A 23991-nucleotide genomic window follows, 5' to 3' on the forward strand; every position below is an offset into this window, starting at 1 on the left:
ACTGCGCCACCAGGGAAGCCCTGAAGCAGCTATTTTAAATGTGGTTATCTGTGAATGGTAATGTTTTCCTTCATGTAAGTGCCTGTTCAGAGTTTCAAAATTTTAAAATGCCAAATATTTTCATGGTCATTTCCATGTAGTAATCTGGAAAATATTCAAAGAAAAATTGAAAATCAATTGTATTGAACCATCTTCAAACTGTGCAACTATAATGTCTAATAAAGAATTTGAAACAGAAAAAAAAAAGATTTAGAAAAAGTTAGGAGAAAGCCTAGAGGGCTGTTGAGTTATAGAAACGTGATGTCACTGATTCCAGGGCTCCACTAGGCGAGGTCCCCCAAACCACTGATTCTAAAGTCTGGGCATTAAATTTATTGGTGAGAAAGACAGGGGGAGTCCCAGACCCAACAATGGCTGAGTTAAGGTCATGACAAACCAGCTTCACACATATAATTTTCAAAATGCAAAACAAGTTGATAATCTGAAAGCCCTAGAGAACAACCCGAAGTGAGCAGATTTTGTAGAGGACAGGGTTTGAGGTAGCTGCTTCAGCTAGAAAGTGAGGGGGGATTTCTAGAACTAAAAAAAAAAAAAACAGTAGGAGAGCCTCAAATTCTGTGTATAAGTGCTGCCCAAATCCCTGGGTGCCCCCTGAGGCATGCAAATACTGGAGAAATTCAAGGTGATCTAGGTAAGGATAAAGGAACACAATTACATGTAAGTTGCTCTTTACTTAATTGCCTACCTTAGTGAGAATCAACAGAAACCAGTCTCCACCCAACATTCACAATGTCAAGGATAAAATTCAAAATTACTCAACATACAAAGAAATATGAAAACGTGACCCATTCTCAACAAAGAAGCACAATCAACACAGATCAGTCCCCAAACGACCCAGACGTTAGAAGGCAAGGACTTTAAAAGTGGCGATTACTAATGAGGGTCATCAATTAAAGGAAAATGGGACTCACACAACGAATGAAAGACCGCAAATCTAAGCAGGGAAGATAGAACAAAGTGGGAATTCTGGAATTAAGAATACAACATCTGAAGTAAACCACTGAAGTTGCAAACAGTAGAATGGAGAAGACAGAGCACAAAATGTGAAAACTGAGCGATAGAAATGACTGTATCTGAAGAAGAGAGAGGAAAATGAAGATCTGCAAAATGATATAAAGTGCCTAACATACGTACAATTGTCATCTCAACAAATTGAGAATAGGGCAGGAGAAAACATTGGGAGAGATAATGGCCACAAAATTCCCAAATGTGGTGAATTTAAAGATTCAAGATGACCTTTGAACCCCTAGCAGGATACACAGGAAGAGAACCATGCCCGGGCATGTAACATTCAAACAATGAAAACCAGAGAGAAGATCTTGACAGTATATAGAGAAAAATGGCACATTACACACAGGGACCAGTGTAGCAAATGACTACTCACTTCTCAGTAGAAAAAACTGAGACCAGAATTCAGTGGAATGCCACCTTTAAAGTGCTGCAGAAATAGAGACACAGGTGTAGAGAACAAATGTATGGACACCAAGGCGGGAAAGGGGGTGGTGGTGGGATGAATTGGGAGATTGGGATTGACATACATACACTATTATGTATAAAATGGATAACTAATAAGAACCTGCTGTATAAAAAAATTAATAAAATAAAATTTAAAAAAATAGAAGTGCTGAAAGATGCTAACACATATATATGGAATCTAAAAAAAAAAGGCTCTGAAGAACCTAGGGGCAGGACAGGAAGATGCAGACGTAGAGAATGGACTTGAGGACACAGGGTGGGGGAAGCTGGGGCAAAGTGAGAGAGTAGCATGGACGTATACACACTACCAAATGTAAAATAGCTAGTGGGAAGCAGCCGCATAGCACAGGGAGATCAGCTGGGTGCTTTGTGACCACCTAGAGGGGTGGGGTAGGGAGGGTGGGAGGGAGATGCAGAGGGAGGAGATATGGGGATATATGTATACGTATAGCTGATTCCCTTTGTTATACAGCAGTAACTAACACACCATTGTACAGCCATTATACTCCAATAAAGATGTTAAAAAAAAAAAGTGCTGAAAGAGAAACCAAAATCTTTTCAACTCAGAATTCTCTAACGGGAACCAAATACCTTTCAGAATAAAGGCCAAGTAAAACTGCAGGTGGGTCTAGCCAGTATTATTTCACAAAATGCATACTCCTGTTGAACCAAAATGCTTTCTGTTGACTGAGTCTTTTGTTTTTAAGGCCCTGAAGGGAAAATGACAGAGACCCGACCTGAACTGAACCCATAGGCCATATCTTTGCCATCCCTGTCTCGTGGTGAGATAAGCACTGGAAGTAGAAAGCAGAAGTGGATAGGAAGAAAGAAGCTAAGCTCATCAGAAAGAAACTTTTACCACTTGGATTATTTCTGGTTCAAAACCTCAGGAGCTTCGGGGTGTAATCTGAAACCTGCCCCCACATGTGGAGGGCAAGGAGAGACCACTCCAGACTGGCAGGGGGGCAGTTTTAATAAGCAAGGGGACTTGGATCTCGGGTGGCCCCAAGACCCGCAGATCTCCTTACCCGCCCACCAGAATCCTCAAGTTTATAGATAGGCCTTAACTGGGTTCAGTCACGTATTCAGGCCAGGTGGTCTCAACAGCAGCTCACTCTCTCAATGCTGCGTCCTTGGAACGGCTCCCACTGTGGGAACAGTAGGCAGACGCAGCTTCCAAGGACGGGGGCGGGGGGAGGAGCCTCCAACTGCCCTGGTCCAGCTCACAGGTCAACCAGCAGTTATGTCCTCTTGATTTCCCCCAACAACTATAAAAATGCCCAACATAAAGCAATCAAAATTAGAGCTTCAGATACAATATTGTATCTAGTTTATCAGTCAAAATGTTTTAAATATAAAATTTATTTTCCTCTCGATACGAATGACATTGAAATTTTAATACTCTGGCGAGATTAGAAAACAGAGTGTGAGGCTACCCTGCAGGCCTGAATATGCTCACCCCACATCAGCAGCAGTCACTTCTATGTACCACTGCTCTTATGTTTCAAAAAGTAGTGAAGAAAAGGATTAGTAATTAGCACCAATGAAGTAAGAAGTTAACATAAGGAAAAAAAATTTTTTTAAACAAATTACAGAATAATTTTGGAATACAGTTGAGCGGCTACACATTAAAGTTTAAGTTGTCCATTCTGCAATACTGAGATGTATCAGTAACCCCACCTTTTACCACGGAAGACTTTAGTATCTTTCAGACTGTGAAAAAGAAATGCAAACATCTTGTATAAATAATAAAACTGCAGCTCTTCTTTCTATAAAGGTTATATTGGATTTTAATAAATTCCTTCTACAATGGTATGTAAGTTTTCCAAACCAAAATTTTAAATGCTCACATTGTTTAGTGATATTATTGCAAAATATATTTTTAAAAAAAAACCTACAAAACCCTACAATATATTATAACCATGGAAGATTTAAGTGGAAAGTATAGTGAAAATAAGAATCATTCTGTCTCCTAATACTGAGCTCATCAGAGTTAACAGTGTGGTATACTTCCTTACTGTCTTTTCTCTTCACATGTGTATTTCTGTGTAATTAGTAGCATAAAGTGTATACCATTCATTTTGTATCTTTTTTTAAAAAAAAGAAAGCAAGAGAGTAAGGCACTTAGTGAGTTTCCAGAAAGTCTCAATAGCGGACCAGAGCTGGCAGGAGTCAGTAAGCCCTGGCGGGTGCAGAGCCCACCCCTGTGGAGTTGCCCCAGGGAAGCTGCTCCCCTGGTCTGTGGGTTGCACCCAGCTGTCAGGCCCTCTTGCAGGTATCTGTAGAACAGCCCTCGCTGTTGACTGGTGCTTGACCAGTGCTTGACGGATACGTTCAGTGCGCCCAGCACCAGACTGACACGGGGTAGGGGAGACTGCAGGATCCCATGGGGACATTTTACTTTCCCAGTGCCCGGTGGCTGTCACTCTGGACCAGTGGCTCCTGCCCACACCAGGGATGACAGTTGGATTGGTGCCCTCTGTGGTCCGTGGCAGCTATTAGCAGATGGTCGATGACCCCACAGTCAGGGGCAAGGTAGCTACAAAAAGGACCTTTCTTTTCCCAATTCTGGGGGTGTCAATATTTGAGAAGGATCCCAGAGGCAAAAAACACATCCCACGATGGCTAAACTCAACCACTGAGTGGCCACCCGAAAAGAGGAAGAAAATAAATGTTTCCCAAGGAACGTCTGCCCAAGAACAAGTCATAATAAAGTGCCCAACAGAAACGGCTGCGACAGTCCTCAGTAAATAAACAACACGAGAGGGAGTCCAGCTGAAACGTCTTCCGGAGAGGTTGAGGCTCTTCCGCCCAAGAAGTGTCCCAACATGAACCCTCCCAAGAGCACATAAAAGGGAAACAAACACTTCAAACGTACAATAAAATAAACTGATATTAAGTTTGATGCTTTACTAAAACAATTGAAACCTAAGTCTCATGTGGTCTGTCCAGCACTTTCCAATGTCGACTGTTAACCCCTGCTCTGTAGGTGCCCCGCATTCTCTCCCGAACATTCACTAACCCTACTCCATCCCAGCACTGCAGCAACCTCCAAAACCAACTACCAGCTACAATTTACAGAGTGCGAAGGCAGAGGACAACCTAACTAGATTCTTCTTTGAGGAAGGGGATTGGAATTTTTTTCTCCCAGCAGATGGATAATCATAACCTCCCTTTAGGCAATGGGGACCATCAACGATTTTAAAGCATGAAGGGTGGGGATGACTAGAGCTGTGTTCTAGAGAGTGAAAGCAATCTACAGATTTGTACTTGGGTTCTTGGAACTTAGGAGGAGTTTACAGTGTTTGCTAAATAAATGCCTGCCGATGATTGTTTATTGAATTAATATCATTCAATGGACCAAGCATTTGTTGGGCACCGGCTAGAGGCACAGGGTGACCCCTAACTCATGACTAAAGGTTTTCTAGTACATTCTAAATTGTTGTTGTGTTTGAACGCTTCCCGGAAAGTTTTACTGGTGCCAATACCCTGCAGTATTGCCAAGAAGCCACTTTACCATCGGAACCGAAGGCAGTTTAAAAAAGAAATTACTGAATGATCTTCTGAATGTCTCTACTACATACTCACTGATGAGTGAAACTTTATTATCGTTAAAGTCTTATAATATCAGCGACACCATATTAAAAAGACATCTCCTAAGGATATTAAATAAAGTAAACGTGAAAAGCGTAACTACTCGAATCATAGTTAATAAGACCAGAGATCAAGACATGAGTCGCTGATTCAAATATTTCACTCAGGCCTGAACGGAGTAGAAAACGCTGGTTATCACTTAATTGAAATAAAAGTATTCAGTCCTGAATCCTTATGTTACATAACAGACCAGGAGTTCCCTTATCCACCAAACGCATCTAATACCATTACTCACTTCAGCTCCACATATGTCCAACAGCCAACAAATAGGTATTAATGAGAACAATCTGTTAATAAGATGCTAGTAAACACATGCTTCTCTGCATATAAAGAAGGTAGAAGCAAAAGCAAAAACAGGCGTAGCAAACACAAGACAAAAGCTCAGATTCAGGTAACATCAAATCTAAGATCCAAAGTACTTGCCTTCTTTCAGTTAAAAAAAAAGAAATGAGAAATACTCTAAAATATTTTTAAAGCACATTGATACACACACGGCCGCGCAGCTTCCCTGTGTAACCCAGGTAAGGAATTTCCTCGCAAGCTAAGCACTACCTAAGGTGAGAACAGACTGGTGAGGCAGAAAAGAGGACAACTGACCATGGCCAAGCAAGGCTGTGCCGCGCACGAGATCGCCGTGGAACCGAGACCTCCGTGGGGATCTGCTTCTCTGCGTGCGGACAGAGATGCTTCCCTGGGCATGTCCCTCGCGCTCTGGGCCACTGGAGAGGTTCTGAGAACAGCTCCTCAGAGGGCCGCTGCCCCCCCCTCTTTCCTCTGAACGTCAGTCATTTCCTGGAAATCATTCCAGGCACGCAGCGGCCCATTAAAGCTAATTACGCACGTGTCCGTGACACCGACAAGAGCGTGCGCCCCGGGCAGAGCCCAGAACGCTTCCCGGGAAGCCCTTAATGGAAGCTCCGGCGCAGGTGTCGCGGGCTGATTCCGAGAGGCCCTGCCTCCCGCCCCCCGGCTGACCTCTCGCCCTCCCCGAACCGCGGCAATCAGTGGAAACAGCTGCGTCTGCCAGCAAGTCGGCCGCGCCCCGGGCAGCCCAGAGCAGTTGCACCTGCAGAGCCTGGCGTTGGCTTTGGGTCGCTTAAACACAACCTGTTCTCACAAACCCCCGCGCCCGGTCCACCGACAGGACTCAAGGACCCCCTCCCCGGCTGAGGAGGGGCCGGCGGCTCGGAATACGCAAACCAGCGCCTGTCCACTCGCCCGCAAACTGCAGCCGCCACCTGCTCTCCAGGTTCCCGCACCAGCCCCTCCGTCGCGGGTCCCTTACCTTGTGGCCTTTCCCCGGGGGACATCTGACGTTATTGGAGGCTCCCGCTGTCTGATTCATGTCCGGAGGAAGTTGGAGGCCGATTCTCCACCTTTAAAAAAGTTCCTTGGCGCGTGGAGGATGGCAAGGTGTGCGTCTCCCAGAGGCGAGGTGGGTCCTCCCTGTGCAGCCACGTCCGGGCGGCGTCCCCACGCGGCAGGTTTCCGTGGGGCCCCCCGCCCAGGGATGCTAAGCCCTGCAGCCCGAACCGAAGAAGGAGAAGCAGCTGCTGGGACCCGGAGGAAGCCCGGCCGGCGCCGCCTGCTCCGAAGGCGCTCGGCCCAGGGCTGCCTTCCTGGGAAATAGTCCAGGACTCTCCAGACCAGAAGCGCGAGCAAATCCAAAAGGCGAGCTCCGAGGTGGGGCGAGGAGGTAAGTGTATGGGGAGGGTGGGGGCGGCAGGACTGAGCTCTTCCACCCGAGTAAGGGGTGGGGAAAGCCGCGGAAGCACGAGAAGCCCGCGCCCCCCGCCCCCCCGGGCGGAGCTGCGGCTGCAGGGCGCGTAGCGCACGGGCTCGCGCGGGCCTCCAGCACCGACCTTCGCACACCTCTCCACGCCCTCCAGCGCCGCGCCTGCAGCCGCAGTCCGTGCGGACCAGGCAGCCCAGCCGGCCGGCACGGCTGAATTGAGCAGGGCCACTTGGAGGGGCGGGCACCCGCTCTCGCCTGCAGGTCGTGCCCCGGCTGGAGCCGCCAAATCTTCCCGGGATGGTCGGAAGGTGGCAAAAGAGGCTCTGCCGGGCGCCACTGCACGGGGAAGACGAGGCAGTGGAGGGGGCGGAGGACGAGCTGGGACGGTATCCAGGCTCCTCGGCAGAGTCCCCACCAGCTACAGCTCCCGGGGCAGGCGCTGCACGAGGCGGCGGTCTGCGAGGCGCCATCTGCGTGACCCGGGCCGTGCTGGGGGGAGGGCAGCAGAGTGCATCCACTTCTTTCTGAAGTTAAGTATTTGCATGTCCCCAGGGTTTTTTCTTTGTATGTTCTCCTCCGTCTTCTTTCTTTGGCGCCTGGGAAGTCGTGGTCTAATTAGGCAGCCTTCGGGTAGAGGTGGAAAATTGACCCTTGGGAACTAAAAATAAAGAAAGAAATCAAGAAAGGGCACCTGGTCCATGAAGACTGCATTGCAACAGTTAGAATCACAAGTCTGAACAGTGGACCGTTAGGATACAGCCATGTTATTTAGCCAAATGTGAAGTTTTGCCTAGATTTCTCTAGGTAGTGGTAGTTTGAATATTCTGTGTGGAAATGTCAAGGCTCATAATTCGGTTTCGATTTCCCAGTCCCACAGCCTTAGTTTCATCATGTGTAAAACGAAGGACGGAGTTGGTTTCACCTGTGGGAACCAGAGCTGCACAGGGAGTTGCTAACAGAAGCACATCTCCATATGGTGCCCCTAGAACAGTAGAAGGGAGATTTCAGTCTCAGGTGTTGGCTGACGTTCAATCATTGCTTTAATAGTCCCGAGTCCAAACAGGAATCGTTTCCGTTTTGTAAAATAAGTTATCATGTACCGTCGCTTTTGCCCACTGACAGTTCAAAGGTGATTCGTGACATTTCTGTTCCACAAATGTGAAGGCACATTTGGGGCGTCTGAGTACCGTAGTGGACCCGGCATGGCTGTGAAGGCAGGTGTCGGTCTGGAATCTGGGCTTTGCTTTCCCTGGTGAATATCTCTGGGTAAATTATTTCTCTCATTGATTTTACAGCTCTGAGGTAGGTGTTATCGTGCTGTGTTCTGGGTAAAGACACTGGCTCCGAAATATTGATGTGTAGAAGGGGCTTAGCAAGGCGGTAGGCGTCATCAGGTGGCAGGGGTCGTTGTTACGGCTGCCTGGAGCGACTGGGAGCGCTTCACACTAACACATATGCTCAAGTCCACTCTTTTCTGGAGGTAAAATCCACAAGTGGGTGGCGCCCTGAGGCCCCGCAGAGTTTCCCGCCCCCGCACTGCTCCACTCTCAGCCTCCAGAAATTCATCACAATTCCCACTGAGGGAGGGTCCTTCGGGTTTGTGTCTCCAGGGAAGCAGATCTCAGCCCCACCTTCCTGTATTCACTCACCTCTGCAGATTCCTGGGAAGCCCAGTGCCCTGGCGCCTCCATGCTCTTCTGGGTCCAAGGAACATCATCGATTTTCAGTGCATTCAGGTTTTCCTTGTTGTAAGGATGGGAGTGATGACTCCTAAAGTCTTTCCATGTTGGGGCTGAAACCAGAAGTCTCTGAGTATATCTTTTTAGTCTTGGGGTCTCCTGTTGTCTTTTTGTTTAAATATTCTTTTTTTTTCTTTTTTTGGCTGCGTTGGGTCTTTATTGCTGCGCGCAGGCTTTCTCTAGTTGCGGCGAGTTGGAGCTGCTCTTCGTTGCGGTGTGTGGGCCTCTCACTGTGGTGACCTCTCCTGTTACGGAGCACCGGCTCCAGAGCGCAGGCCCCAGCAGTTGTGGCACGTGGGCTCAGTAGTTGTGGCTCGCAGCCTCTAGAGCACAGGCTCAGCAGTTGTGGTGCACGAGCCTAGTTGCTCCATGACATGTGGGATCTTCCCAGACTAAGGCTCGAACCCGTGTCCTTTGCATTGGCAGGCAGACTCCCAACCACTGTGCCACCAGGGAAGCCCTGTTTAAATATTCTTACCTCACTTTATTTCTCCTTCTCTCATATTATACTATAAGCAGCAAGGAAAACCCAGATGGTAACTTTTACAGTGCTCAGAAGTCCCTTTAGTTAAATAACCAAGTTTATTAGGTAACATTAGAAAACCTCTTCTGTTTTCAGCATAACTGGAGACTATGCTATCACTAAGCATAGGATCCAATGGAATCCTTGGGAGGCATTTCAGAAGCCACCTTCTATAACCCATATCACTATTTTTTTAATCTTATTAAAGTATAGTTGATTGAAAATGTTGTGTTGATTTCTGCTGTACAGCAAAGTGACTCAGTTATACATATATTCTTTTTTGTATTCTTTTCCATTATGGTTTACCACAGGATATTAAATATAGTTCCTATACAGTAGGACCTTGTTGTTTATCCATTCTATACATAATAGCTTGCATCTGCTAATCCCAAACTCCCAATCCTTCCCTTCCCCACTCCCCTCCCCCTGGCAAGTCTGTGAGTCTGTTTTTGTTTCATACATAAGTTCATTTGTGTCGTATTTTAGATTCCACATATAAGTGCACATCACTATTTTTTAATGATTAATTTGAAGGTCAGAAAATTCACTGTAGTGTGGCCAGCTTTACTAATGAATCGTACTTTGGGGATAGTAAAATTTGGAGCTTACAGATCTGGCCGTGTTCATTAGTGATCCATTTTTCAGTCCTGAATAAACAATACTGTACAAAAGATCACACTGTGTCAGGCTTGAAGACGAAAATAAGGATACAGGCAGAAGTTTCCCAGTTCTTTTCCTTCCTCCGTTGCTGCCCACTCCCCAGACCCTCCCCCATCACTGGGACACCCGTGAGCTGTGTACTTTGCTACTCTGCAGTGGAGTTGCTGTCTTCCAAGTCCCCCAGGCATCTTCTCAACGGCCCTGAAGTTGGAGCAAACACCAACCACCCCAGATTAGGGCAATAGAGGAGTTCTCCAAGGTAAAATGTGAACCTCCACACTTCTCAACGTCCTTCCTCCCAGGAGTCAGGAAATCAGTACCTAGAATGAACGAGTCAAATGTGACATAGGTTTTACCAGGTGAAACACAGCCTCGCATTATTGGCTGCCTTCGGCTACTGTTTCCTTGCTTAACAATTGTCTGTTTTGCTTTTTCTATAACTTGAATTGGGAATTTAAAAACAGACAGGTGCTGATATTCAGTATCTGAGGGAAGAGTGGAAACCTGGGCCTAGCCCTGGGGTTTCTGCTAATTGCTCCAGGGGGTGAGCTGTAATGTCGCTATCAGGCCACCACCACTGGGAGTTTTTACATCAAGTTTTAGTGGCCATTCCATGTTTCTGACGGTGAGATTTCAAGTTTACCGGTCTCTGTCTTTTAGCTGCCCACTCTTCACACCACGCTAAGCAAACGACAGAACAACAACAAAATGAGGTGACACGTTGTGCATTGTATTTGATTAAAATTCCTATCTGTGATCATCTCTTTCAGAAAAGCGGGATAGTTTTAGTTTACCCACCTGCGATGCAAACTGGCATCCAGCCTTTGCAGCAGAGGGAGGCAGAAGCAAAAAACAGGGACATTTTGAACGTGTGACTACACACTGGCTGTCTCATCTTTAGCTCTGGATCTGGGAGAAGAGTGAAATGAATTTATTGTAAGTCATCCTCTCTCATCAGTCTAGAAGCAGGACTGAGAAAAATACATTCCGCGTAGGAGCAGTCTTCCTAGGATGCCACCTACCACTTCCACAATTAATTTAGCATCAACATTCATTAATATTTATTGAACACCTACTGAACTTTCAGTGGGCCCTCTGCGGAGCTGATGTTTCTGCAGAACACTGAGACCAAGCACATATCGGTCACTCTGGCATCTGGGGCAATTCTGGGCGATTCTGGAATGCTCCTAAATTCTGTAATGCCATGAGAAAATTTCTGGCACATAGTGTGAAAGCTCTGTCCTCCTAGGAGCTATGATGGATATTCATATATTTGCAGGTACATCATCTATTCCTTTGCAAGTCAGTCCAGAAGAATTTGTCATGTTGATTGCTTTGGCGTTTTCAGCCCTTATTAAAATGAGTTGGTTATATAACCCCAGGCTGTGGAGTAGTCCAAGTCTGCATTTTGCAAACAATGACCACCAATTAGAAGCCTGTTCTAAACACCCTGTTCTACAGACTCTGTTCTTCTTCAGTGAGAGACTCATGTCATCACACCCACTACCTGCCCGAAGAGTGTGCCCACCCTAGCCCCCTTGGCTCGCTAGGGCTTCTTGCAATGCTAGCTCTGCTCTTATTTGAAACTTAACTGTCTTGTACCTTGTTTCCTTACTTCAAGTCTATTGGGTCTTCCATATGATGGCCTGATCATTTAACTTTTTTTTTTTTTTTTTTTGCGGTACACGGGCCTCTCACTGTTGTGGCCTCTCCCGCTGCGGAGCACAGGCTCCGGACGCGCAGGCTCAGCAGCCATGGCTCTCGGGCCCAGCCGCTCCGGGGCATGTGAGATCCTTCCAGACCGGGGCACGAACCCGCGTCCCCTGCATCGGCAGGCGGACTCTCAACCACTGCGCCACCAGGGAAGCCCCTATTTAACTTTTAAATAGTCTGTTCAATTTATTTCATAAAGAAAGAAAAAAAGGCTGTTAAAAGCTAATGGTGGGGGACTTCCCTGGTGTCACAGTGGTTGAGAATCGGCCTGCCAAGGCAGGGGACACGTGTTTGAGCCCTGTTCCGGGAAGATCGCACACGCTGAGGAGCAACTAAGCCCATGCGCCACAATTGCTGAGCCCCTTGTGCCACAACTACTGAAGCCCCCACGTCTACAGCCTGTGCTCCGCAACAAGAGAAGCCACCGTGGTGAGAAGCCCGCACACTGCAACGAAGAGTAGCCCCCGCTCGCCACAACCAGAGAAAGCCCGCACACAGCAATGAAGACCTAACACAGCCAAAAATAATAAATTAATTAAAAAAAAACCTCACAGTGGGCAGTGACAAGGCTAAATAGAGCTCCTTGGCTGCCAAGAAAGGAGTCTGTCCCAAGATTTCTGTATCTTCTTGCAAAAGTCAGCAGCGAGGGCTTCCCTGGTAGCGCAGTGGTTGAGAGTCGACCTGCCGATGCAGGGGACACGGGTTCGTGCCCCGGTCCGGGAAGATCCCACATGCCGTGGAGCGGCTGGGCCCGTGAGCCATGGCCGCTGAGCCTGCGCGTCCGGAGCCTGTGCTCTGCAACGGGAGAGGCCACAACAGTGAGAGGCCCGCGTACTGCAACAACAACAACAACAACAACAAAAAAAAGTCAGCAGCGAGGAGTAGGTATTTTCACTTTGTTAAAGCTTTCACACATAGCAAATCCTGACCGTGAGCTATCTTTAGAAGGTCTTTCTATGTGGCCTTGATGCTGGAGAGAGGCATCCAGCGTGGGGCTGGTGGATCTCTGCTGCCACGTGTCTCTAGCAGTGGCACAGGCTCTGTTGGGGCCCTGCCCATATCCAGTTGGCCATTTCTGTCCCTACCGGCCTGGCTTCCAATGAAGTGCCTGTATCGATTGTCTGAGGGCTTTTTCTGTGCTCTGATCGGTGTGTGGCAGGCTAGAGGAGCCATGGATTTCACGCCCCTGCCAGCAATCCTAACCAACTCGACAACGGGGCTTGGAAGATGAACACCCCAGCCCTCAACCTGGGATCAGATAACTCTGTAACTCACAGTCCCCATTGCCCACGTGGAAAGTTGATTAACAGTGCACCCCTACTGGGTCCCTTCCGTGGCTGACGTGGTGGCCTTGAGAAAGCCCTGGCCAACCTCCAACTGCAGGGAGGGACAACAGCTGGCTGAGGCCCCAGCTGTTATGCTTTGGAATCTGTCATGGCAGTTGTGCAACATCCAGCCTCCCTCCTCCCCGCCAGGAACAGAGTGTGGCGGAGACAGTAACATCTCTTGGGAGAGCGGGGACCTCGCTGATGGCCAGCTTTCATTCAAAGACTCTCTGAAGAGCATGCATGGACCCAAAAAGGCACCCAAGCTTCTCTCCTGCGCTGGGATCAGACTTGCACTGTGGTCTGGTAGCTTCCAGGCCACCCTCGCTATTCTCCTTCATACAAGCGTTTTCCCTCATCAAGTTTTTTCATGTTTAACACCAACGTGGAGTCTCTTTCTTGAGGAACAGGGCCAACACAGCTCCATTCCCCACTCTCCTGGTGGCGTGTCTGGAATCATCTTCCAACTTAACTACTGGTGCCCCATAAGCCTTGATTTAGAGTCTATTTCTAGGGGGCCCCAAACTAAGACACATGAGGAAGTACAACCTAACAGCCATCGCCTTAGTTCAGTTTTATCATGTTATAAAATCACAGAATAATTAGAACTACAAGAGGTTTCAGAGGGGATGTAGCCCAGCACACTCACGTTTCATAGGAGGGAGAGAAATCGGTTCACCTCTCGGGCGGGGCAGAGGCAGGAGTGTAAGATTACTTCGGATAATGACTGTGAACTTAAGAGTTATAGACGGGCGCTCTGTGTTATGAAAGGAATCATTCCACATAACTGATACAAAATAAGTTGAACAGGTAGCTCTCTTTCACCAGCACAGATGCTGGCAAACCAAGCTGGAAATCCCAGGACACAGAGCTAAGGATTTGTAGATTTCCTTGCAATGTGAGTGTCTGGAGTCTGGAGAGGGAAGGTCGTTTACTCACCGACTATGCACAACTGTACTTGAGATGTATTTAGAAGCTGGTGTGAATAGCAGTGTTGAAGGAATTGGTATCTATTTCTTAGTCAGTATATGCCACCCGTTCATCTGTTACCCAATAAGGGTTATGTGAATGGTTTTGACGTTTGCAGGGGTGACATAATATTAGGAAGACTTGGGAAATCAGGATCTCTTCCATTTCCTGGCCCCAAATAAACCAGGCAGCCGTGATTAAGGGAATCCCTTCCTATTTGCCTTTTTCCTTGACAAGTAAAATCCGCAATCACAATTCATTTGCGTCGGTCTGGTATATGGCACTCCTGAAAATATATGGGTGCCTTTTGAATTGATTGTGCACGGTCCTTCAGGGTACGAAATTATTATTTCCAAACTGTATAAGATGACAGAGTTCATTCTCCGGGTCTTATTATTTTAATTTGATGTTGTAATCGTGCCAGGTGAATTCAGCAAAGTGACCTTGAGTATTGGCACTTTGTTTTTCTTTACTAGCTTTTCATCATCTACTGTACTTCTTGGCCCCTTAGATCTGCCAGCTCTGTGTTCTCTCTGACCGACCCCACATACCTTCCCTTCCCCCATGCTGCATTGCAGGCTGCTGCTGCCCACACTGGGAACAGTTTCCTTCATCCGTTCTGGCCACGACTCTCTGGCCCCTCTTCTTGAAACCGAGACACATGCACGATTTCTGCACACTTAGGGCAGACGCCCTAATGTATTGACTCCAGTGCATTAATTCCTCAGGAATTTATGTCAAATTATGATATTGAGGGTGTGTGTGTGTATGTGTATAGATACACATGTAGGTACGTGTAGATACAGGTGTAGCTCAAATATGACCTTAAACTGAAAGAACCTGCATCTCTTAAAGTAATTGTCACTATGCCCCCTGGGAGAACTGAAATGTTTCAGTGCAGAGACATAAAAATTTGCTCTAATGGGATGTACTTTTTAGGGAAATAAATGAATTATTCCACTTTGAAAAAAGTAGTCATTGAGGCCCTTTCTTCTGATAGTGGTGCATCTGGCTGGACTCCTAGTCCGGTTAATGATTTTTGAATTCTAGTCTAAAGCTTCATTAGATGGAATCTTACTAATTTGGCAGAAATCTGAGCTTGTTTCGTTGGTATTCTCTGTGATGAAGAGGTTGACTGAGCAAATCAATAGTGCAAACAAAACCCAACTCCTCAAGAGAAACGAATGTTTCAAGCAATGTAGCGTATCAGTTACCTTTCTTATCATGGCGGAATATACAATTCAGTGGCATTAAGTGTGTTCACAGTGTGTGCGAACATGGCTACCCTCTAGTTCCAGAACTTTGTCATCATACCACCTGGAAACCCTGTCCTGGTTGTAAAGATCCTTTCTCGGGAACCCGCAAGCGTGTTCGTTGCAGCATTGTTTGCGATGGCAGGGAGCTGGGAGCGAGCTCCGTGGTCCTTGCTAGGAGAGTAAATAAGAAAAATGTGTGGACGCACTGGAAGTACGATGCAGTAGGGAAACCAATGCTTGACTTCTCTACAGGTTGTCAGACAAATTCCTTCTCCCTCAGAGGCTGTAGACATCATTTGTCCACGTTATCGTGTTAATGGCTGATGCAGGATTAGAATCTGAAGCTGTGTTATGGTTACAGATTATTGCCAAAAGAGTAGTTCAGCACAGCCAAGGTTTTCATTTTAATTTCCTCAGAGTCTCCTGCGGGCAACACAATGACTCAGAGATTCAGCTGTTTTCACTGTGCCGCTCTGTCTTCTCCACGTAGGGCTTGCGGTTCCCGAATCTGGGACCAGAGGGCTCATGCTTCCTTGTAGCGGGAATTTGCATCTCTGCTGAGGGCCCGCTGGCCAGAATTAGTCCTGTGGTGCCAGCCTCCTGCACGAGAGTTGGGAATTGTATTTTGTGTGCTCAGAAATGAAACAAAGCAGGTAGTGGTGAGTGTGAGCAAAGGCTCCCACACTAGCAATCTTTAAGCCAGGTTCTTCTTAATAATGCCACTTGTAGGTGAGCTCTCAGCATGTACGTTCACTGTCCTATTAGTGGTGCAGCCCTTCAGAGCTGTCCATGCAGGAGACTGGGAGGTGGGGGTCCTGTGGGTGCAGGGAAGGTCAAGGTCACAGGCAGGAAGGGCACGTGGCTTTGCCTTGAGGACTCAGGAGGATTTCAGGAGATAAGGAAAATGGTTCAGGTTATTCTGAGCCACGGGCATCACTTAAGGAAAGGTGAGGGGGAGGAATTCTTATAGCCCGTCTTGGTAAACCAGGCAGGTCGGTCTAATTCTAGCAAGATGGTTCCGTAGAGAAAAAGCAGGTTGGATCTTTGAATGCTTGACTACAGAGCCTGGACTTTATCTCACGGTTAATAGGCAGGAATCGGTTTGCTGGCCACTCGTTCTCAGCAGGAAAGAAGAATGTGCTGTTTGGATTCTCTAGAACCAATTTCTTTTTTTTTTTCCGTCTCCCTCCCTCCCACCCTCCCTATCCCACCCCTCTAGGTGGTCACAAAGCACCGAGCTGATCTCCCTGTGCTGTGCGGCTGCTTCCCACTAGCTATCCATTTGTATTCGCAGATTCGGCTTCAGACATTTTCTTACGTTCTTAAAGTTCAGCAGCAGACACTCAGGAGGTAGTGGCTGTGCATTTGTGCCTTGGGTTTCTATGACTAACCACCTGGTGAATTTTGCAATACGCTGTTCAGTGATGCTCCTATCCGTGGAGGACCCAGGAAAGCCAGAGGCACAATCAGGGCCTCTCTGAGCGATGGTGGAGCTGCAGGCAATGGCAGGAGCTAACGCATTATTAATAGGATAGGGCTTGGCGATGCCTGTCATCTGAGCTACCTGGGCTCTCTTTGTGTGGCCTGGGGGGCTTGTAGCCATCACTGTGGACCATCGTCTCCAGTGACACTGTCCATGACAGTATATAAAATAAAGTTGAACATTCACTGAATACAGTATTTGTGAAGGAACTTCATCTTTCAAAACAAAATGAGTGCTTTTGAAAGGCAAGTAAATGAACAGAACACCCGTAATCATTGCTGAGTTATCCTGGGACGGAAATGAAAACAGAGCTCCTAAAAATTGTAAGGGGTTAAATGAAAGCACGTTACTTGAATGAGGACCCCGTACATTTTTGCTCTTTCATGCTGGTATTGTGAATAACCCAGTAGGGTCATCATTAGGTTCTCAAAGAGCAAGGAGCTTTTTATTATTGCCTCCCTGGCTAGTCCTAAAGAAAACAGTAAAATAATGATCACTTAGGTGACCTCCAAGCTCCTTTTTCCCTGCAAAACTTTTATGTTCTTCATGATTCCGTATAGAAGTAGTCAAGGTTCCAAACAAGAGGGACACAGGATAGACATCATCCCGAGGATGTACACCTGGGAGAGGAGGCGGGGCCAGAGCCAGTGGAAAAGGTGGGACTCAGCTGTGTCTGTCCACAGTCCTCTCCTTAAAAGAACTGAAGCAAATAGGACAAAATGTTAGCGTTGGATAGATATCCGGTAGGCTGCTATTATCATCCAAACGCTTCCCTTTGTTTGAAATTTATAATCAAGCAGAGAGTTACAAAATAAAGCTGCAGTGAAATCACGCAGTCTTAGAGACCATTGTGAGGAGTTTTGATTTATTTAAATACAGTTGAATGAACAAGGTGATAATACGGATTCAGGTGTAGTAGGGAGTCTTTACTGAGAAATTATATTTTTAAGCAACTGCACACAAAAATATAAACTTCAGGAACATTCTGTTCAAAATGGTGTTACTCAGATTCATTCCAGTCGGTCCCATGGACGGTTGTCCTTGAGTCACAGGACAGTTCAGAATTCATTTTCTTGTTTTGTTAATTAACTTGGTTGCGGAAGGTAATCGTATTCCAGCTTCAGATGTACCAGCAGAATAGGGCACGTGTACCAAGAACTACGATTGCTCGTCAGCTCGCTGAAAAGAGATTAAATCTAGCTTTGCCTTATCTACAAATCTAGGGGCTACTTCAAGTCTTTGGAGAGTGTGGAAAATGGTACAGAAATCTAAAGATCAGTGCTTTCAAATAGGTCCCCCTTCCTGGTTTTCTGCCTTAATCTCTCATCAGCTGCTTACCACTCTTCCCAATTACATTCCACTCTTCCCAGTTACATACCACTCTTCCCAATTACATTCCACTCTTCCCAGTTACATACCACTCTTCCCAATTACATTCCACTCTTCCCAGTTACATACCACTCTTCCCAATTACATTCCACTCTTCCCAGTTACATACCACTCTTCCCAATTACATTCCACTCTTCCCAGTTACATACCACTCTTCCCAATTACATTCCACTCTTCCCAGTTACATACCACTCTTCCCAATTACATTCCACTCTTCCCAGTTACATACCACTCTTCCCAATTACATTCCACTCTTCCCAGTTACATACCACTCTTCCCAATTGCGTACCTCTATTCCCAATTACATTCCACTCTTCCCCGTTACATAGCACTCTTCCCAATTACATACCTCTATTCCCAATTACATTCCACTCTTCCCAGTTACATAGCACTCTTCCCAATTACATACCTCTATTCCCAATTACATTCCACTCTTCCCAGTTACATACCACTCTTCCCAATTGCGTACCATGAGGCAAAATCTTCTGCGGTCAATTCTTGTCATTCACCGTGGCGTGTTCTATAAAGCGTCGTGAACACCGAATTAGTGAACATTGAACCACTGCTCCTGGAAGAAACACAGCCTTGGTTTCCTGTGAGCCTCTGGTCACCACATTTTCTTAACTGATCAATCCAAACCTTCTTTTATGTGTTTTCTGTTTAAAGACACCATATTGAATAGGTAACTCTTGATTTACCAACACTGAACTCAAGGCCACCAGCGGTATAACCCATGCGTGAACGAAGTTTGTCTCACACACGTGGCTTCTCCGTGAGGCCTGTGTCACATGTAGGAACATGAGGCGGTCCGGCTGCACTATGCTTGGGGGTCTTTTTCAGCAGCGAAATCACCAAGAAAAAACCCACAAAATGTGAAAAACAGGCACGAAATAACCCTGAACAGGGCCCTGGTTTGCAGTCTGAGCTGAAACAAAGAGGCAGTGCGTCGCCCCGTTTGACCTCCTCAGGGGACGCGCATGGCAGCAACTCAAAATCTCACCACCTTGGGCACGTTTGTGAAAGACTGCAGAGGTGACACGAGTATTGATTTTGAGGTTACAAATAGATTTTAGCGAGTCAGTGAATTTGCAGATGTGGAGTCTGTAAACCATGAAGTTCAGGACTGACTATACTTGGCAAGTGCAGCTCTGGCCTAGTGACCTCTGGAAGTAGCCCGTGTGTGTGTGTCTGTGTGTGTGGGGGGGGAGGGTCTGTCTGTCTAGAGGTAGGTGTGAATGTAGGTGCAGATGTAGGTGTACGTGAGGATATAGATGTAGGTGTGGATGTATCAGACTTAAAAAGCAGAAGCATCTGGGACAGACCAGGAGTAATGCATCTTGCAGTCTCGGCCGTGTTTAGTAGCGAGGGTCCTCCTCTGCTCTGAAGACAAAAACCGAATGACCTCCAAGCCCAGGGACCATCGCTCAGTTCCTTGCATGTCTGAGACACGTTCCTACCATAAGGACTTGGTGTGTGCTGTCCTCTCCATCTGGAATCCTCTTCCCTCACTCACCCCATAGCCAGCCCCTGCCTCCCTCAACATCTCAGATTAAATGTGCTTCCTCAGAGCTCCTTCTCTGACCAACCTTATAACTGGTTAATCCCACCCTTTAAGCTCCAGGACACGAACCTGTTGTCTCCTCAGCAGCAGTTAACCCGATCAGCTTTTCTAGGTTCCGTTTTGCACCCACTGCCTGCGATGGTGCCTGGTGCACAGTGGCCAGGTTTGTTGAATGAGTGCTGGGATGAAGGACACTGAAGATGGCGAAGCCAGGCCCAGGTTCACACAGATGGGTCATCTCCTGGCTACCAGCTCAGGGGGGGCATTCAGGCATAGCCAGCTGCGGCTCTGTGATATTAACTAGATTTCCAGATGATGGCAGACACATGTAAATTACATGTAGAGGGAAACCCCAGTGATCTGTAGCCGTGGTTTTCAAGGGTCTGAAGGGCCTCTGGTTTCCATGAGGCTCAAAACCACGGCAGTGGGTAAAGGGGAGCTGAGGAAGGTAATGTGAGCCGTCCACGCACTTGGCTTCCAGGTGGTCCAGAGCAGCCAGTCATGGTGCTGTTTATAGATTGAGGCCTCGTATTGTGTGTTGTTTGACGAGAGGTTTTCCTGGCTTATTCAGATGATATTCATTGGCCATTAGTTTTCAGTAATTTAGTTTGGCTTTCAGAGTCTTCCACATTGTGGCCCCAGTAACCTGACTACTTGTCTATCTCCCTAAATCGTGCTCCTTTCCTGGCAGGTGGATTGACCCCAGGTCCAGAGAACGCATGGCCTGCGGTTGAAACACTGCCCCTTTGCTTGATCTGGTCCTCCTGCCTACAGGCCTTCATAGACATCTCTCATCATTATCCTTGTTTCCAAGAAAGGTGAATTCTTACCTCCATGAAGCCATGGAGGATACACTAGGCCACACTCATCCCAGCTTCCAAGATATTACAGATCTGTTAAATTTTCTCTCCTGTTTGATTATGAACTATTTCTATCAACAAAGCATCTAAGATTTTCTTGTACAAAGCAAGTATTCAGTAATGCATGTTGACTGATTAGTGGCTGACATTTCATGAAGTTTGAGGCCTCCTCTCTCTCTCTTTCTGTTTCTCTCTGTCACACACACACGCACACGCACGCACACACACAGAATATGTGAAGATAACATATAATTAACACCCACTGTTTTTTCAATGCATTCATTGTCACTTGCTAATTCAATAAATAATTATTGAGAATTTATTATGTGTCAGGCATTGGAGATACTGCAGTGGATAAAAACACAAAAATCTTTGTTCTCATCTAGTTTGTCTGTTAGTAGGAAGAGACAGAGAATAAAAAATAAGTATAATATTTTGTATGTCAGATCCTGAGAAATGCTGTTGAGACAGACAATGCAGGGAAGGGGGGTGTGGGGTGGGAAAGGGGTTGGGTAGGGGAAGCCTCACTGAGAAAATGCAAGACCTGGAAGAGGAGAGAGAGTGAGCCCCATGGCCGCCTGTGGGCAGAGAACTGCACGTGACGGCAGCAGGTGCAAAGGCCCCGAGGCAGCACTGTGCATGGTGTGTCGGAGAAGGGCGAGGGGTCTGGTGGAGCTGGCACAGAGTGAGTGAGGAGAGTGATGGGGTAGAGCGGTAATTGGGTGGGTTATGTATGGTCGTTGAGGCCGATTGTAAAGATAGTGGATTTTTCTCTGAACAAGATGCTATGTCATTGGAGTTATTGAGCAGTGGGTGACTCGATCTTACATTTTTTAAAAATATATTTATTTTATTATTTTTTTGGGCCACATTGGGTCTTCGGTGCTGCTGTGTGAGGGCTTTGTCTAGTCACGGTGAGTGGGGGCCACTCTTCATTGTGGTGCATGGCCTTATCATTGCGGTGGCTTCTCCTGTTGCGGAGCATGGGCTCTAGGAGCAAGGGCTTCAGTAGCTGCAGCTCATGGGCTGTAGAGCACAGGCTCAGTAGTTATGGCACACGGGCTTATTTGCTCCGCGGCCTGTGGGATCTTCCCGGACCAGGGCTCGAACCCATGTGCCCTGCGTTGGCAGGTGGATTCTTAACCACTGCGCCACCAGGGAAGCCCCTGATCTTACATTTTTAAAAACTCACTTGGCTTCTGTGTTGAGGTTTAGGCGTAGAGGTCTAAGAGCAGTTGACTTATAACCTATTAGGAAACTGTTGTAGGAATCCAGGCAAAGCCTTTGGGGATCACGATGGTGGGGTGGGGAGAAATTAGCAGATTCTGAGGACACAGCATTTTGAACACAGAGCTGAAGGATTTTCTGCCAGAAATTCTGGGGTGGGGGTGGGGAGAGGAATCAAGACTGACTCCCAGGTTTTTGTGGGAGGAGCAGTTTGGGGATGGCCAATCAGAAGTCTGGTTAGGTTTGAGTTGCCTATTAAACATCCAAGCAGTGGGATATGCAAATCCCTATTTCAGGGGAGAGGGGCAAACCTGGAGATAACAACTTGGAAGCAGTTGCTATGTGGATGCTGCTTGAAGCTCTGAGGTTGCACCACATCACGTAGGCAGGGAGCCTCAACCCTATTCAGAGACCCATAAAAATGGAAATCCAGAAAAAGTAGCTGGAACGTAAGTTCTGATGTACCCCAATTCTTCATACATTCCCCCAGCATATAGTAGCTGCTCAATAAAATGTACTGACTGAGCAGTGATTTACAAGACTTGTCCACCGAGACCTGGCCATTGTTGAACTAGAATTGAAATATCCTAACTTCTAGTCCAAGGGTCTGCTGCTGTCCTTTACTCTCAACCAGATTTAATTCTTATTATTTTACGCACAATAAACACACATGTGCTTTACATTTCTATCCTAATTTCTTTAGTAAATTGCAGTTTGGCCAAGTTGTTATTTTAAATAAAATTTTCTTAATCTTATGATGCCTTTAAAACTAAAGTTAGCTGCATTTTTTATTCTTATATTTTAAGAACAAATGAAGACATGAAATAATTTTCTTGATGAATCCAATTTTTTAAGGGGAGAGTGAGAATTTTGTAACTTAATAACAATGCTTTTTACCCGTTCCATTGAATTATAACAATATTCAACCCTTTTAAAATCTGATTGTTACAGATTTTCTCTACATCGTTAGAGATGATATGCTATATTAGATGTTTAAAAGCCTGAAAAAACATAAAGGTCCTTCTTGGTTTGTGTCAGATAAATTTTATAATAAAAAGGAATAATAGGTATAGGGAATGAATTAATAATATAATGTGCATTTTTTAAAATATAGGTTAAATTAGATTTAGGATTATATTAAATCCAACTGAATCTTGTTATTAGCACTGACTTGGAGGAATACTGTTCTCCCATACAGGTGGGTTACTGTGTGTACTCAGTGTTACTGAAATATAAAAAACACTGCTTTTGATTTATTGTCCTCATTCTGGCTTTCCTCCATCTACGTGACAAGCATCCTTTCCATGTCTCTCTTTTCCTTCTGTCCCTTAGTGATTCTGGAATTCCCACTATTTTCCGTTATCATTTTTAGGGGTAAAACCTATAACGATGGGAGATTTTTCCTCAAAACAATCCTGCTATACCACTTACACTTACGCCTGCCTTGGAGAAGGCAGACACTTCCATGAACACTGTCGGGGTGTAAATTAGTTCTTCTCTGACAGAGGACGCCAGGACAGTGGGTTTTGTTTTGGAGATGTGTCCCATGAGCACCGCACTGGGGTCTGTGGGAGGAAGGAAGTGCTGTGTGGCCAAACTGGACCATGAGCCTTATGAGTAGACATTGCTAGAACCTTCTATGAGGGGTAGGATGTGGAGGACTGAAGCTGTCTGCCCACGAATGTCTCCCTCTCTGGCCTGATGTGTCTGCATTCAAGATGCATTCCTTTGCAATCTGAAAGATGACAAAACCGAAAGGAAAATTCTCCAGGAAGGTAATCAACTTATAATGATGTGTGCGCATCTCGTGACATCATTGATTATTTTTCTCATAGAAAATATCGGGTGGGCCAAAAAGTGGCCCATATTAAAATGGCTACACAAAACTTCACCAATTTTGATAAGTCTTTTTTTAAATGCACGCTGACATGACAACTGTCACATGCAATCTAACACAATTGTTTGAAGTTAAAGACATCTTACGGAAAAAAAACCGAACGAACTTTTTGGCCCATCCAATATATAAACAAATTAGGGGTCAGGAAAAGATATGGGTAGCCAGTTTCCTGACAGTGGGCAGAAGAGGGAGCTCATAAGGACATATAAAGTTGCTCCTAGGAAAAGCAATGATTCTAGAGACTTCCTGTATCACACCATTTTTATGAAAGATGACTGCTTGGGAATTTCAGACCAGCTCCCCAAATTGAAAAATACATGTGTCAAGTATTCACGGAAAATCTGAGCGAGGGCACCTGGCAGAAGGCTGGGCAGACCTCTCATAGTCAGTGAATAATTGTTGTCCAACTCATCACCTGCCCTGGAACGGGGCTGGGAAGGACGAAGGGTCTGACCTACCACCAG

At 46.3% G+C, this 23991-nt stretch overlaps 1 protein-coding gene and 1 long non-coding RNA gene across 12 annotated transcripts in view; one reads left to right on the top strand and one right to left on the bottom strand.

The window, feature by feature from the left end:
* DPP6 (dipeptidyl peptidase like 6) overlaps positions 1 to 7236 on the bottom strand; it is a 1029560-nt gene extending 1022324 nt beyond the window's left edge. The window contains exon 1 of one of the 2 annotated variants that reach the window (XM_060305069.2): positions 6476 to 7236. In XM_060305069.2, coding sequence (XP_060161052.1) covers positions 6476 to 6535 — 60 coding nt within the window. In that variant the 5' untranslated portion in view covers positions 6536 to 7236. Of the gene's footprint in view, positions 1 to 5787; positions 6047 to 6475 lie in introns of those variants that run through there. The other variant, XM_060305068.1, reaches the window with a different exon arrangement.
* Positions 6048 to 23991, top strand: part of LOC132597842 (uncharacterized) — a 256993-nt gene continuing 239049 nt past the window's right edge. For 6 of the 10 annotated variants that reach the window (XR_011377707.1, XR_011377699.1, XR_011377705.1 and 3 more), the window contains exon 1: positions 6048 to 6886. This is a non-coding gene — a long non-coding RNA (uncharacterized lncRNA). The remainder of the gene's footprint in view (positions 6887 to 23991) is intronic. The other 4 variants (XR_011377700.1, XR_011377701.1, XR_011377704.1 and 1 more) reach the window with 2 other exon arrangements.

This window comes from Globicephala melas, chromosome 9 (genome assembly GCF_963455315.2).
Source record: "Globicephala melas chromosome 9, mGloMel1.2, whole genome shotgun sequence".
Classification (NCBI taxonomy): Eukaryota; Metazoa; Chordata; class Mammalia; order Artiodactyla; family Delphinidae; genus Globicephala; species Globicephala melas.